The sequence below is a fragment of the Candoia aspera genome, chromosome 7, assembly GCF_035149785.1.
Source record: "Candoia aspera isolate rCanAsp1 chromosome 7, rCanAsp1.hap2, whole genome shotgun sequence".
In the NCBI taxonomy this organism is placed as follows: Eukaryota; Metazoa; Chordata; class Lepidosauria; order Squamata; family Boidae; genus Candoia; species Candoia aspera.
Window position 1 is genome coordinate 56,680,825 of NC_086159.1, and position 14,862 is coordinate 56,695,686.

A 14,862-nucleotide genomic window follows, 5' to 3' on the forward strand; every position below is an offset into this window, starting at 1 on the left:
GATGCTCATTAAAGTTGCTATGAGGGTCATGGAATTTCAAGTGCAACACTAATGTTTCCTTCCTATATTATTATAACTGAAAGTTTTCACTGACAATGAACTCATCTGAACACTAAGAAAATGTGTTTACTTGATTTTACTTTCCAGTGCTTATTACTCAAAGTAGTTGCTTGTACAATTATTTTGTTTAATCATTAAATTTACTAATCACTGCAAAACATTACATTAGGACTGAGAATCTTAAGGAAGTGTTGAGAGGTGCTAAGGATAGTGGTAGCCAGAACTCTGAGTAACAATTCCTGTTCTCCTGTATAGAAATAGTTTGCTAGAGAATATTTTTCATAGAATCTTACATAGTTGAAAAAAATTGAAATGCCATCTGTTTCAATCCATCACTTGCAATCCACCTTGTAACCTTTCAGAGAACATCGTGTCCCAACCCTGACCATATTGTGCCACAAGCAGAGAGTAGGTTTGCTACTCACTGAACATAGTTACTAGATTTAAGTCATTTAAGGGAACAGCACATGCCATAATCCCTGTTTGTGGCAAGGGGAAATGAGATAGGTAACAACATATTTTCTGGATATGAAATGCTCACAGAGGCAAGAAGTGCTAATTGAAGCAAAACTGAGTAAAATGGTCAAACTGAGAAAGCATTAGGTTTTATAGAAATGTAGTGGAATAATGTTGGACTTGGACTAACTACATTGCAGAATAAAGGACATGGGAATGCAGCCCTACTTGCATACAGTTTCTGCATGTGATTTTCTATTGATCCATAATTGCTTGATTGAAATAGATTGAACTTAGAGATGACACTGGAAAAAAACCGAATTCAATGTGATGTTAGAGTGAGGCCAGTAATATTTATAATCTGTACTAGTCATTCTGATCATGTGTTAATACCTATGCAAATGTTCAGGAGTCAGTGACATTTGTAACTTTATTTGCCATTTGATCCAATCAACCCAGTGAAAATTTGATTTAGAGACATTGAGACAGGATTCACACCTTGTGCTTAACCACAGCGTGATCTCTTTGTTTGGATCTGGCTTGTATATTATGTGAATCCAACTACTGAGGTTTTGTAAACCATGTTTTATAGTTTATCATATTTAGGATGCCAGATACCTTTTGTGATCAATCTTAACTGATCTCAAAAAGTTCAGCAAGGTTTGAATTTACTAGTGCTTTGGTGAGAGACAACCAGGAAATCCCAGGCCTATAGACTAGGCTGGGAAATAAAATTAATAAATATCATGAAGGAGTACAGTAACAAAACACTTTAGTATTGTTGCTAAGAGAATTCCATGGGGTGTGTCTATGAAGTCAACAGAAGTCAAGCTTGATTTAAAGGATACTTATGTTGTGTGAACCTAACCAATTGTGACTTTTGTAACAAATCATAGTTAAAACAAATCTGACTTAGCATGATGATTTAGCTTGGAGCCCCCTCACACCGGCACCAATTTATCCCTACCAATTCACTACATTCAGCAGCTCTTACTATGCTTGAAACATGCCAATGTTTTAAGCATCTATTAATAAAAGAACCTTCATGAATTTTCTCTAGACCTGCACTAAATGGATGATAATGTAATCACTTCAAAAGAATGTCTTGCTGAGCACTATAGGGCAGTTCTTATCTCAAGAAGCTTGATATAAACATTTCCAAGGAATTTAATCACCTGTCTTTCTCTACAGCTCATACTATGACTGTAATTAGTCCTGTATGTTACATTGACCAATCTAGATTGAAACAAATTACATATGTGAATTCTGGATTTGGGAATTAAATGTATTATCATTTATGATACTTAAAACTCCATCCATATAAATATAATTCTCCTCCAAACGCTTCAAGGTGGCCTGTGGCTGACCAAGCCTTGCCCAAAAATGAATATTATAGCATGATAGAATTTAATGCTTACAGTCATTGCACTTAATTATGATCTCACATAGTTTAAAAAGTTGATGATGGCCTAATTTAAAATGTTATCTGCAGATAGTCCAGATTTCTAGTAATAGCTATATATGCCATCCCTGCAGACTGCTTCTTGAGCAGGAAAAAGAGAAGCATATCAGAAACAGGAAAAAGAGAACGCCTAGATAATATGTATCCCCATCTACTTTTGGCTCTGGCTCAGTCACTGATTATTTCAGCTCTGCCTACTGTGAGGACTCCAACAGACTTCCTCACAGGGAATGTGGCTGTTAACAGAAAAATGATTAGGCACCCTTCTGCAAAAGAAAGCACAGACAGAAACTCTTATTGGAATGATTATGGCTCTCTACCTGTGCTGAAACTTTTTTTATTGCACTTCTAAGCTGATATAATCTTGGGTCTCCCATATCCCCATGATACTCTGTGGGTTCCATAGAGCTGGACTGAGAGCACTTTTGAAGCATTTTCTCTGGAGATGTGGCACAAGCAACTGATGAAAATTCTTGTCCCATCTTACTTCCTGTGTCCTTGGATTTCCCTCATGTTGCCCGAAATCAGAAGTGCTGTGAGAGATGAGTTTGCCATCTGTTTCCACAGTCAGTTATCCCCCTTCCTTCTACAGTGAAAGAAAACACAGTGAAGAAATGAAGAAGGTGGGGTTCAGGGCACTAGCTGGAATATTGATTTTCCTGCACTTCCATCGGTTAATCTGATGGGCTTTCCTTCCTCCCCTTTTTTCATTTCCTGAAGATCCAGAGTAGACACAAGGACTCTCACACAGTGATGAAAATATGCAGCAGACATTTCAACTGATGGCTACGTCAGAATGTCCTTGCCTTTTTTTATAACTTTATATTATAGTGTATAATATAAGAGCTATATTCTAACTGTAATCAATGAACCAGTGTTATTTGGTTTGGAAGCTCTGTCTTTTGCTTTTCCACAGGTTTTTGAATAAAGTAGCTTACTTGAAAAGTTTAGTTGCTGGAAATAACAGCTGAAAAATGATAATGATTATAGTCATTCTGGCACATGCAACTGAATGTGTGTTAGCTTGCTTATGCTGAACTTGCTAGGAGACAGTGATATCTTGAGAAACACCCAGTGCTGCTGTTACTTAGGAGATGGTAGCTGTTCTACAATAACCTTGCTGAGCCTTACATTCCTGATAAATAAAGGCAAATGAAACCCATATTTTCACCGGTGGCATGAATTGTATAGGTTTAGGAATATCTCTGCTGGGAGGTGATCAATCTTTCTTCAGGGGCATCAATATATGGAGCAAGCAGCAGGTCTGTAAAATTCAGTTTACACTAGATTTTACCAACCTGGCATATTCCAGAAGTCCTTGAAATGTAACTCCCAGAATTATGAGAAGTGAAGTGCCAGCACATAAGCAAGCACCCTGCTTGTGAAAGCTGTTCTCAAGTATGAGTATAATGTTGTTCTATCAAGACATAATTTCGAGCACAAATAAGAGAGTTTCCTCAAGAAGGACAAAGGTTGTAACTACTGAGCATGTCTTTTCAACTACTATTGTGGAACACTTCATAGGAATACTTCAAGCCTTAGCCAAGGATCAAATTCCATGATCAATATCGGACACACTGATATTGGCACACCTACTTCTCTTCCAGGCATATTTGTCAACCTTAGGAAAAAGGGAGCTAGAAGGCTGGGTACACTAGTATCAGCACTCTCAACGTCTGATATTTGCATAATGTTTACTGCTTAGCTGATTATTGGAACATTAGAGCCCTACATGGGGTAGGTAGGTAGGTAGAAATTGTTCCTGATGAGAAGAACTGTAAAAATCTTGTGACAACTTCACATAAAAAAGAAAACCTTCCATATTTCCATTTACTGATATAGGATAAAAGCTGAGAAAATTAGAACAATCAAATCCAATGACAGTGATTAAGGGAGGAAATGTTTAAAAGAGAAATAAGTTATAAAGCAAATAAAAGGAGAGTTAAGACAATACCCCATCTACATGGAAGCTTGTATCATTCTTATGAAGAGTATTAGTTACTAAGCAGTGAAAAGAAGAAGTGGAACTTGTTTTCCTTCTTTTACGTATATAACACTCTTGTTCCTTCTGAGCTCTCTGAGTATGTGCTCATAATAACCATCCCAGTCCTAGGGATATTATTATGGGGACAGACTCTGTCTAGACTGAGTATGTGCCCATACTAGACTGACAGCAGCAAGGTGTCTCAGGAAAGACTACTACTGTTATTGTGGAACAGCTACCATATTACTGAAACCAGATACTACTTCAGTGCGATAAATCCAATTTGTCTACCACTTCTACCCCTATTTTTCCTCATAGATTTTATTGTATTCCTCATTTCAAGATCCTTTAAATGGACCTTGAAGACCTGGCTTTTCCCCTAGGCTCTGGATAGACTGGAGTATGTATCTGCCTGAATGATATTGGGTTACCATGCTGGAGTGTGTTGGTTCTGTGGTTATAGGTACCTTTTATCTGTTTTATTGTATTAGGTTTTGTTTTTAATTTGTATACTACCCAGCATGAAGTGGGTGGCCATATAAATTTGACAAGTAAATAAATCAAATATAAATATGGGCTTGTCTTTGGTACAAGGTCTAAGAACCAGAAATTAGGAAATATAGAGCTGAAACATGTAATTTCTGTCAAGAGATGGAAATTAGAATGAAATTCATTATAATGTCATGGATATATCCTACCCCTGCATCTATTTAGCCTCTTTCATTATCCTATATAGTAGATTTCTGACAGTCTTGCATCATTACATTACAAAACAATGTGCGCTAGTGGGTTTCTTCTTTATGTTATTTTTATTGTGACTTATTTATTTATTTATTTATTCGATTTCTATAGCCATCCATCTCAGCAAGTGACTTATTCGTATATATACACCATAGCTGTGTTAAATACACACAGATTTTAATTCATTTTCTGAGAGTAGAAGCTAACTATATTGATGGAATTTTCCTCCAGTTGGATACAGTACATATTAGAAATGAGTAGGTTGTAACTGGGATTCGGGGGGGGGGCAAAAGATTTAAAAACTCTTGTCATTATGCCAAGATCTTAATCCAGGTCTTCGGTCCTCCCAACTCCAGATAACTGTAGAAGAAAAATTATTATAGGAAGAAAACTAACATATATATTACAGATACTTTTATGCGTGAGTCATTCCAACTCTAATGTGACATGTGATATACCCCGGAGGTAGCTAAGGCATTATCTCTGTCTACCTTCAGAGATCCTACAAATTTGAATGATGTATGTATGTGTGTGTAGTTAGTAGTCAAATGAGTGATCACCAGGAAATCTCAGGAGTAGACTGGGAAATCAGAAGAACATCCCAGAAGAAGACAGTAGCATATCACTTCCATATTGTTAATTGAAGAATAGTTTGTTAAAGGAGTGTGTAGTACAAAGATATACTTTTGAGAGTGCCTTTGAAAGATACAGTACAGTGCTTCCTACTTATTTTGTTACGGTCATAAAACTAAATGTAATTATTAAAGTGCCCCTTAAGAACTTTTATGAAGGAAGTTGATGGGAAAATTCTATGGCATGCCTGCTTCGCAGGAAAAAAATTCTGACCCATTTTTATATGGTATGGTGTAATCATGCCACATTCTTTTCTTCATGTAAAAACTGGTTTCATTGTATTTTTCTGTGATTTCTTTAAATAGAAAATGTCATTTTTAATTTGTGCAATTGCACCCACACCCAGCATCTAAACTTCCTTAGTTACCACTAGTTCCTGGTGTCAGTTCTGGGGTTGAATTTAAACCTTATGGAGTGGATCAAAACTCCAATGTTAGATTTTTCAGCTAGTATCTATGTAGTTTTCAGAGATTCATAAATTCCACCTTGCTTTGATGTATATCCATCCCATCCACTAATAGTTAATTTAGGTGATAGATATGGAATCAAGGAGTGATTAAGAAAACAAATGGAAGTTCCGATGTGTTTGAGAAGGTTAAAAAATTTTCAGAAAAATAAGTAACAATAAGCCAGTATAAACGAGTAGGCTAAACTTTTGGCAATGGCAAAATCAGAATACCAGTTGGGTGGAGAAGTATAGCAAATGGAGTATCATGAATATGGTATGCAGTGACTGGCTGAAATACTGAATGGGAACATTCCACCCTGAAAGATTTTGGGCCAAGTCCAGCTTGTTATTTTATACTTGGTTAAGCTGCAAATTCCTGCTACTATGTTATAATATCAGTAACATTTGGTAGCAAGAGTCTAAGTTACCATGAAAGATGTAACTTTGGTTACTTTATCGGAGTTAATAAATACTTAAAATATTTTAAAACTACATCTTATTACCTGACTTTTAGCTAGTTTTCCTTTCTATTTTCATGGTTACTTTTCTTTGCAATTTATTACACACATGGCACTTTTCAAGGGAAACACAAATTTAAAATATTGCAAAAGAACAACCTTTGACAATAAGGAACCTACTTTTATTCTATTCTCTTTACTTCTATTGACATATATTTTCAAGAATGAGGAATGCTGTTGTCCTTTAAATACTAACAACCCTCTTGTGTGTGAACTTCTATGCGAAGAAATATACTTCTTAGGTGCTGTTTTTGAGATAGGTTACACTGAAGGGTTTGGTTTTTGTATCAGGTTTATGATGAAAATAGGTTTTTAGGAAATTCAGAATAACCTATCCTACATTGTTAAAATCAGAAAGGGGGAAGATGAAGTTGTGGGATTTTATCTAGCTATCTAAAAACCTGTTTTCATCATAAACTAGCTAGGTAGCTAGATAGCTGGATAGAATAGTCTTCTGTCATTTTACATCTTTCAGCATAGAAAGTGAAGAATTTTGGGGAAAATTCTAGCAATCCTACAGAAGACCAATCAGAGTCTAAGGAAAATTTGGCAGAGTTGAGTGATGTACAAAAGGATGAGCCTATGTTCGTTCTTCCCATATACAACAAAATGAAAAGAATTATCCCCTTCTTGGCTAAAGAGAGGACTGGCTTTTCATTGGATTTTTGGCTTCGAGTTTGGTGTATAGCATACTTTACTTGTTAGGGTTCAAAATAAGAAATCACTTTCAGTAGAGTAAGTTCAGTGTTGCCTTATCTTGTCTTGGCCTTTTGGAATAGAAAAACTGAGCATTCTACGATGCCCTTATGCTCTGGGCTTTGGTGATTATAGGTGCTCAACTCATCCTTAGGCAGCAGGGTTTATAATGATGCCCCTCTGTCTAGTTCCACTTGATGAAAAGGCTAGACTGGTTAAAGAATGAGACCCACTGAAGAACTCAATGCCTATTTCCTTACCCAGAATTTTCTGAATACAGGATGCACATAAAGCATTGCAAACAAAAATCCAGATGAGGGATTTTTGAGATCTTTACTTCAGCTGCCTTTCTTGCCCAGGTGAAGTAAGGATAGCCTTCAAGTTAGCAAGAAGATGGAGAACATATGGAAATTCTATATGCCTGCATAGAAGTTGAGAAGAAGGCCAGCTGCTTGTGATGGTTATTAATGGGGCTTGCCAAACTCACCACAGTGACCATGGCAAATAGTAGTTTGTTGAACAGAGCATTAGCCCTATGAAGCCATGCTTTTAATTTTCCATACCAGCCAAAATCAAATAATTTGGAACCAAGGTGCCAGGGAGACGTTTCAAAGTTGTTGGTAGAATTTTGCTAGCCCAGGAATAGTGATGCAAAGTGGTACTGCACTGTATACCAATAGGAAAAAATGGTCTGTTAGAATGTAATAATATCATTCAATGATTAGCTTATGTAAATAGAGGTGTGTACTGTATGTGAACTTCAGTAAAGTGATAGATTGATTAGTGGAAGCATTGATGCTGAAATGTTGGAAAAGCTGGACAATCAGCTTGAGTTTGAGTCCTCCCAAACACTTTGGGGACTTCAAAGTCCTGGCCCAGTCTAAACTTTCCCATATGTCTTGTAGGTTTCCACTGATCAGCAGTGTAAAACAGTGCATATTTCTTGGAGTGACAAAGTCACAAAATAAAATGTCCAAGTTAGACAAGTTAGACCTCTTCCAGAAAATTAGAAACATCAGAGGTAAATTCCAGGCAAAAATGGGCATGATCAAAAACAAAGATGGCAAGGACCTAACAGAAGAAGAAGAGATCAAGAAAAGGTGGCAAGAATATACAGAAGACCTGTATAGGAAGGATAGGAAGGATAACAATATCGGGGATAGCTTTGACAGTGTGGTCAGTGAGCTAGAGCCAGACATCCTGAAGAGTGAGGTGGAATGGGCCTTAAGAGGCATTGCTAATAACAAGGCAGCAGGAGACAACGGCATCCCAGCTGAACTGTTCAAAATCTTGCAAGATGATGCTGTCGAGGTAATGCATGCTCTATGCCAGCAAATTTGGAAAACACAAGAATGGCCATCAGACTGGAAAAAATCAACTTATATCCCCATACCAAAAAAGGGAAACACTAAAGGACTGCAAGAAGATCAAACTATCGAACAGTGGCACTCATTTCACATGCCAGTAAGGTAATGCTCAAGATCCTGCAAGGTAGACTTCAGCCATTCATGGAGCAAGAATTGCCAGATGTACAAGCTGGGTTTAGAAAAGGCAGAGGAACTAGGGACCAAATTGCCAATATCCGCTGGATAATGGAAAAAGCCAGGGAGTTTCAGAAAAACATCTATTTCTGTTTTATTGACTATTCTAAAGCCTTTGACTGTGTGGACCATAACAAATTGTGGCAAGTTCTTAGTGGTATGGGGATACCAAGTCATCTTGTATGCCTCCTGAAGAATCTGTATAACGACCAAGTAGCAACAGTAAGAACAGACCACGGAACAACAGACTGGTTTAAGATTGGGAAAGGAGTACGGCAGGGCTGTATACTCTCACCCTACCTATCCAACTTGTATGCAGAACACATCATGCGACATGCTGGGCTTGAGGAATCCAAGTCTGGAGTTAAAATCGCTGGAGGGAACATTAACAATCTCAGATATGCAGATGATACCACTCTGATGACTGAAAGCGAAGAGGAACTGAGGAGCCTTATGATGAAGGTGAAAGAAGAAAGTGCAAAAGCTGGCTTGCAGCTAAACCTCAAAAAAACCAAGATTATGGCAACCAGCTTGATTGATAACTGGCAGATAGAGGGAGAAAATGTAGAAGCAGTGAAAGACTTCGTATTTCTAGGTGCGAGGATTACTGCAGATGCTGACTGCAGTCAGGAAATCAGAAGACGCTTAATCCTTGGGAGAAGAGCAATGACAAATCTCGATAAAATAGTTAAGAGCAGAGACATCACACTGACAACAAAGGTCCGCATAGTTAAAGCAATGGTGTTCCCCGTAGTAACATATGGCTGTGAGAGCTGGACCATAAGGAAGGCTGAGAGAAGGAAGATCAATGCTTTGGAACTGTGGTGTTGGAGGAAAATTCTGAGAGTGCCTTGGACTGCAAGAAGATCAAACCAGTCCATTCTCCAGGAAATAAAGCCAGACTGCTCACTTGAGGGAATGATATTAAAGGCAAAACTGAAATACTTTGCCCACATAATGAGAAGACAGAACACTCTGGAGAACATGCTGGTGCTAGGGAGAGTGGAAGGCAAAAGGAAGAGGGGCCGACCAAGGGCAAGATGGATGGATGATATTCTAGAGGTGACGGACTCGTCCCTGGGGGAGCTGGGGGTGGTGATGACCGACAGGAAGCTCTGGGGTGGGCTGGTCCATAAAGTCATGAAGAGTCGGAAGCGACTAAACGAATAAACAACAAACAGACAACTATCCCATTAAGTACCGAGATCTACTGCTAGTACTGGGGTGGAAGTCTGTATGAAGTCATACTGAACATGTCTCAGGTCTACCAGAAAATGAATCTGGAAAGCAAAGAAAGGTTTTCATGAGAACTGAAATCAACTTGAGTTACAAGAGGAACAAGGAAGGAATGCCACCATATTGACATTATCACATACACCCATTCCACATGCCTATTAGAATTTACTTTGGCATATAAAAATTACCATTGGGAATATCTATGCTACAAAAAGATTACATATTGTGGCAACAAAGAGAGAAATAGAAGGAAAAAGCCCCATTTGATGTATAAATGGTAGCTAACCTCAAACTCCTAATCCATTCCCAATGAAAAATAATGAATCCTTTCCCGGTGTTTCACTGCATGGAATATTAGTAACAGCAGGAGCAGTAATAATTTTTATTTAGTGTGTGCTTATAGCTCAGGCCAGTTTAGGGAATGGAATAATGTTTATCTAATATCCAGTTTTATTTCAGCAACCAACCGTACTTGTTTATCTGCAAATAATGTGACTTAAATAAATAAATATGACTTAAATAAACATAAATGCGTTCTTACCAAAACTGTGCAGCATTATTTTTCTTTAACTGAGTACAATTTTGTTCAGAAATAAGTCCATGCCAATGCCATATCTACAGTTATTCCTGCTCAAACTAGCAGAGATAGAATAATAGGAATGAACAAAGTGTGCCTGTGTGTGTGTCTGTGTGTGTGTTTCAGTGTAACCTCTGCTGATTAGGCAGGCCTGCAGACATACATTATTTACATCACTGTAGCTGTACGAAAGGGGTATTAGATAAAATAGAGCACCAGTTGATTCAGAGAACAGTCTTTGAGATTCACACTGCTTTCCGAGAATGATACAAGATACTTCCCTTACATAGTCATTCTATTTTCTTCATATTGGCAAAATGCCTAGTTACATTTTTAATAAAAAAGGAAAAAAAGTGTAGACAGTAACACTTTATTGGAAACAGCTTCCCCAAAATATGATATGAGATAGGCTGGAATGATTTATAACCATTCTAACCATTCTAAAATACTGTTGAAATATTTTTGCCATTTGAGTAAATCAGAACCATTCGGGAGGTACTGCATTGCAACACTTCTGTTTTGCGTTTCTTCTTTATCTTTTTCTTATCAATGGCAAATGAGGAGAATGTTCAGTGTTTTCTTATATGAAAGGTAAGATTACATTTGTGAAGAGGAGGACTGATACATATTTTTACCATCCTTAGTTCTTCTCACAGTACCATTTAGAAGTACCAGCTTGCACATTTAGGACTGTTTTTCTGGGGCAAGCTTTCTCAATATCGCACTGCCCAAGTGGGTAGAGATTGCAAGGCCCAGAATTCCCAGCCAATATAGCATTTGGCATAGTAGGAGGGTGCCAGATTCAGAAAGACTTTTTGGTATGTAAGAGATAAATAAAAATAATTTTAGCACTAGATTAATATCTGCCCTCAACTCTTCACAAAAACACAAAACTGTATGTATCCTTGTGCAAGAAAAAAAAATGATTTTCACTCATATATTAGTTGAATACTAGAAACCATAGTTTATTTTAACCATATCTATAAAAAACTTTATTTCTGTAATAATGCAATCGACGCATTGCATTTCTTAAATGCTTGAGCAACATTTTAGGCATTGCAAATTATTAAGGCTTGTGTCCTGCTTCTGAACCTGGAGTTGATCAGGTGCGAATGTGATAATCTGAACTGGTAGTATTAAGGTCTTTCACATGTTCCCAAAGGTCGATATGACATTCAAGAAGAATTCCCCTTCCAATTAGGTGTGGAACAGTATCTGGAATATTGGGAAGGGGAGGTGTACATGGCCTCTTAATTAATTTGTTGCCAACTGAGATGCTCTTTCTGATGCAAATCACAGCTTCAAAGAGAAGACTGTTATAACCTAGTCCATGGGGAATGGATACATTAAATCGTATTTACTCATCTCCTGCAGCCTCTGGCTGCTGTTTATATTTTTAAAATTCAGAATTGGGTAATGGACCCCTGCCTGCTTATCTATTCATCTTTAGAAGGGAAGCATATTAATAGAAATTAAAGCCATGTTTAGTTTTGCCCATAGTTATCTTCTTAAAGGTGTGGCTATTAATCTTTGCAATTCTTTTTATATACGTATAAATGGAAGTAAAGTCAGAATGCTATAAGTAAATAGCAGTTTATTGTGAATGAGAGTAATATAGAAAAGGTTTAATTTTGAGAAGGGCCAATGTAAGCTGCTTGTTTACAGTATAATTCTGTGCGGTAGTCATACTGAGACAAGGATACCAGATTAAAAATCAACATTTCCATATTCAGGCTGTATGGTTGTATTTGTGCCTTCAATTTAATATTTTGCTGATGCCGGTAAAGATCCAAAGAATCATGCACCTTTTTCTGGAGCAGGTAGGTTTGGAATCCCATGGCATAAAGTGGTGGAATGGTGGAACTTGTGGAACGGAAGGGACTTGTAAAAGCAATATGTTGGCAGTCTTAAAGGGAAAAAGCAGAAATTCTGCTGCTATGCCCAAGGGTTTCGGTGACTCAAGTATTTGAATAAGAATTGTGAGGCCAACCAGGAAGTCTTGGAAATCATTTCCTCATGGCATTTCTATTATTTAAGCATTCTTCACTCTAGCATATGAGTTCAGGCTCAACAATGTAAGCTTCACAAAATAGTTCAGGGACAATATGCTCACCATAAGCATAAATTATGGTTGGTAAACTACCAACTTGAGGGAATGATATTAAAGGCAAAACTGAAATACTTTGCCCACATAATGAGAAGACAGGACACCCTGGAGAAGATGCTGATGCTAGGGAGAGTGGAGGGCAAAAGGAAGAGGGGCCGACCAAGGGCAAGGTGGATGGATGATATTCTAGAGGTGATGGACTCATCCCTGGGGGAGCTGGGGGTGTTGACGACCGACAGGAAGCTCTGGCGTGGGCTGGTCCATGAAGTCATGAAGAGTTGGAAGTGACTAAACGAATAAGCAACAACAAAACTACTTAGTTGCATATTTATTTATAATGTAATATAAACTAAAGTTAGTTATAATAGTTTAGTTTAGTTAGTTTTAGTTATAATAACTAAAAATAGTGTCCTATTTTTCACTGGTAAGCAGTGAGCATATTATAAATCATGCTTTATAGAATAGTTTAACCAATATTGATCCAAATAATGATTTTAGATGGACCCAAGATCTTGGGTGTGTTCAGTGCCATTTTAAGTTTCTTTTTTTTCTCATACCCATTTCACAGATTTAACAATCCACCTTGTTTTGAAAGTATGTGTCTCATATGACATGAGCAACTGCTGTTTGAAAATGGGTAGGTTCCCCTTGAGTAGTTGGAAAAAGTTATGCCAGATTTGTTCTGCACCTTAATATTTATTTATTTCTGATGCCAATTTGTGTGACTGTGCACCCACCATGTGATTCTGAATGGCTAGCAGGAGCTAAAATAAAAAATAGAAAACTAAAAACGTATCTATAATGCATATATTATATAAACTTCTAGATTAATTTTAAAATGCTTTTATTATTTATTAGATGGACAAAGCCTATTTTGAGAAAGGGCTACAGACAGCGCCTGGAATTGTCAGACATTTATCAAATCCCTGCTGCAGATTCTGCAGATAATCTTTCTGAAAAATTAGAAAGGTATGTATTAACATAAGTCTATATATTTGGAAGTGTATAAATGTAAAGTTAGTTATTTACTTTTTAAAAAAATCTTACTGTTTCTCTTGAGCATTCTGCATGGTATGTGTTGGTGGTCTCTTCTCATTTCATTCTCAAAAACATAATCCTGTGAAGGTGGTTGGGTTAAGCAGGAATAACTGACCAGTGTTACTCAATAAGCTTTGGGGCTGAGTGGAAATTGGAAACTGGTTCCCCTCAGTTCCGGTCCAAGGCCTTGTCTGCTTACTATCTTTAATACAAATGGCATTATAGTCACCCAGATATCATAACTGATGTATTGCTCATCTCAGAAATATTAAAGTACAATATAATCTTTGTGTGTATGTGTGTGTGTGTATGTGCGCCTTCAAGTCAGTCTTGACTCTTGGTGACTGCCTGGACTGAGGGAGAGTCACTGGCCCAAGGTCACCCAGCTGGCTTTGTGCCTAAGGCGGGACTAGAACTCATGGTCTCCTGCCTGATGCCTTAACTACTACACAAAACTGGCTCTCTACAATACAATCCCAGGCATATGTTCAAATGTAAATCCTATCTTGCTCAGACATTCATACTTGGATTGCAGCATTAGTTCTTCAACAGAATTATTTTCATGTACATAATCCAGAAATTTCTTTGAAAATAGCCTTCTTCCCCATTTTGTTTGTAAGCCATTTGGAAAGTGAAAGGCTCTTAGGAGCTCAACCCAATGAAAAACTTTTTAACAAACTACTTCTAATATACCATCAAAACTTCCATTTATTTAGGGTAACACTTTTGAAAATGTAATGTAAATAATGAGGCCGAACCACATTTTTCCCCAGATCCTATGATAAATAAATCTCTACTAATTTTCAAGTCAGCTATCATTTAACAGCTGGATTCAATGGTTTCTGGAAGTAAATCCTCCAAACCAGAACCCTGAGCCATTTTGTGATCTTGTTCAAGGTTAGTGGGTTATATGAACCAAACCTTGTGGTTTATAAGCCTTGGTTACATGGATAAACATTATATATAAGTCATGGAAAATGTGATTTATTCAGTAAACCTTTGTTTAAGGAAACCAAGGCATAGTACATGTGAACCCAGACAGTATCATCATGGAAGTTCTGTTTCCCTCTCAACTAATTTCTGACATTGTGATGGAACTCTTACATACCTTATTTAAGACATAAGTGTATTGAATGAATCCAGTTGAGATCATGTTGAAAGTGTATCAAAGAGGTCATGTGTTCCATTAATTTTTTCTAGCATGTCTAGTCCAATGCCCTCTTACGTACTTTTATTAACATTTCTTAATGAACCAAAAGGGTTTTGTTATCCATAAGATTTTAAGCAGTAGGAATGTACAAAATTCATTGATATACAGTATGAGTAGAAAATTCTGTAGAACTCTGAAATATTCCATTTCTATCT

At 37.2% G+C, this 14,862-nt stretch overlaps 1 protein-coding gene across 1 annotated transcript in view; it reads left to right on the forward strand.

The window, feature by feature from the left end:
- Positions 1 to 14,862, forward strand: part of CFTR (CF transmembrane conductance regulator) — a 98,494-nt gene that overhangs the window by 8,695 nt on the left and 74,937 nt on the right. The window contains exon 2 of the mRNA XM_063309508.1: positions 13,318 to 13,428. Within this exon, the coding sequence (XP_063165578.1) occupies positions 13,318 to 13,428 (111 nt within the window). The remainder of the gene's footprint in view (positions 1 to 13,317; positions 13,429 to 14,862) is intronic.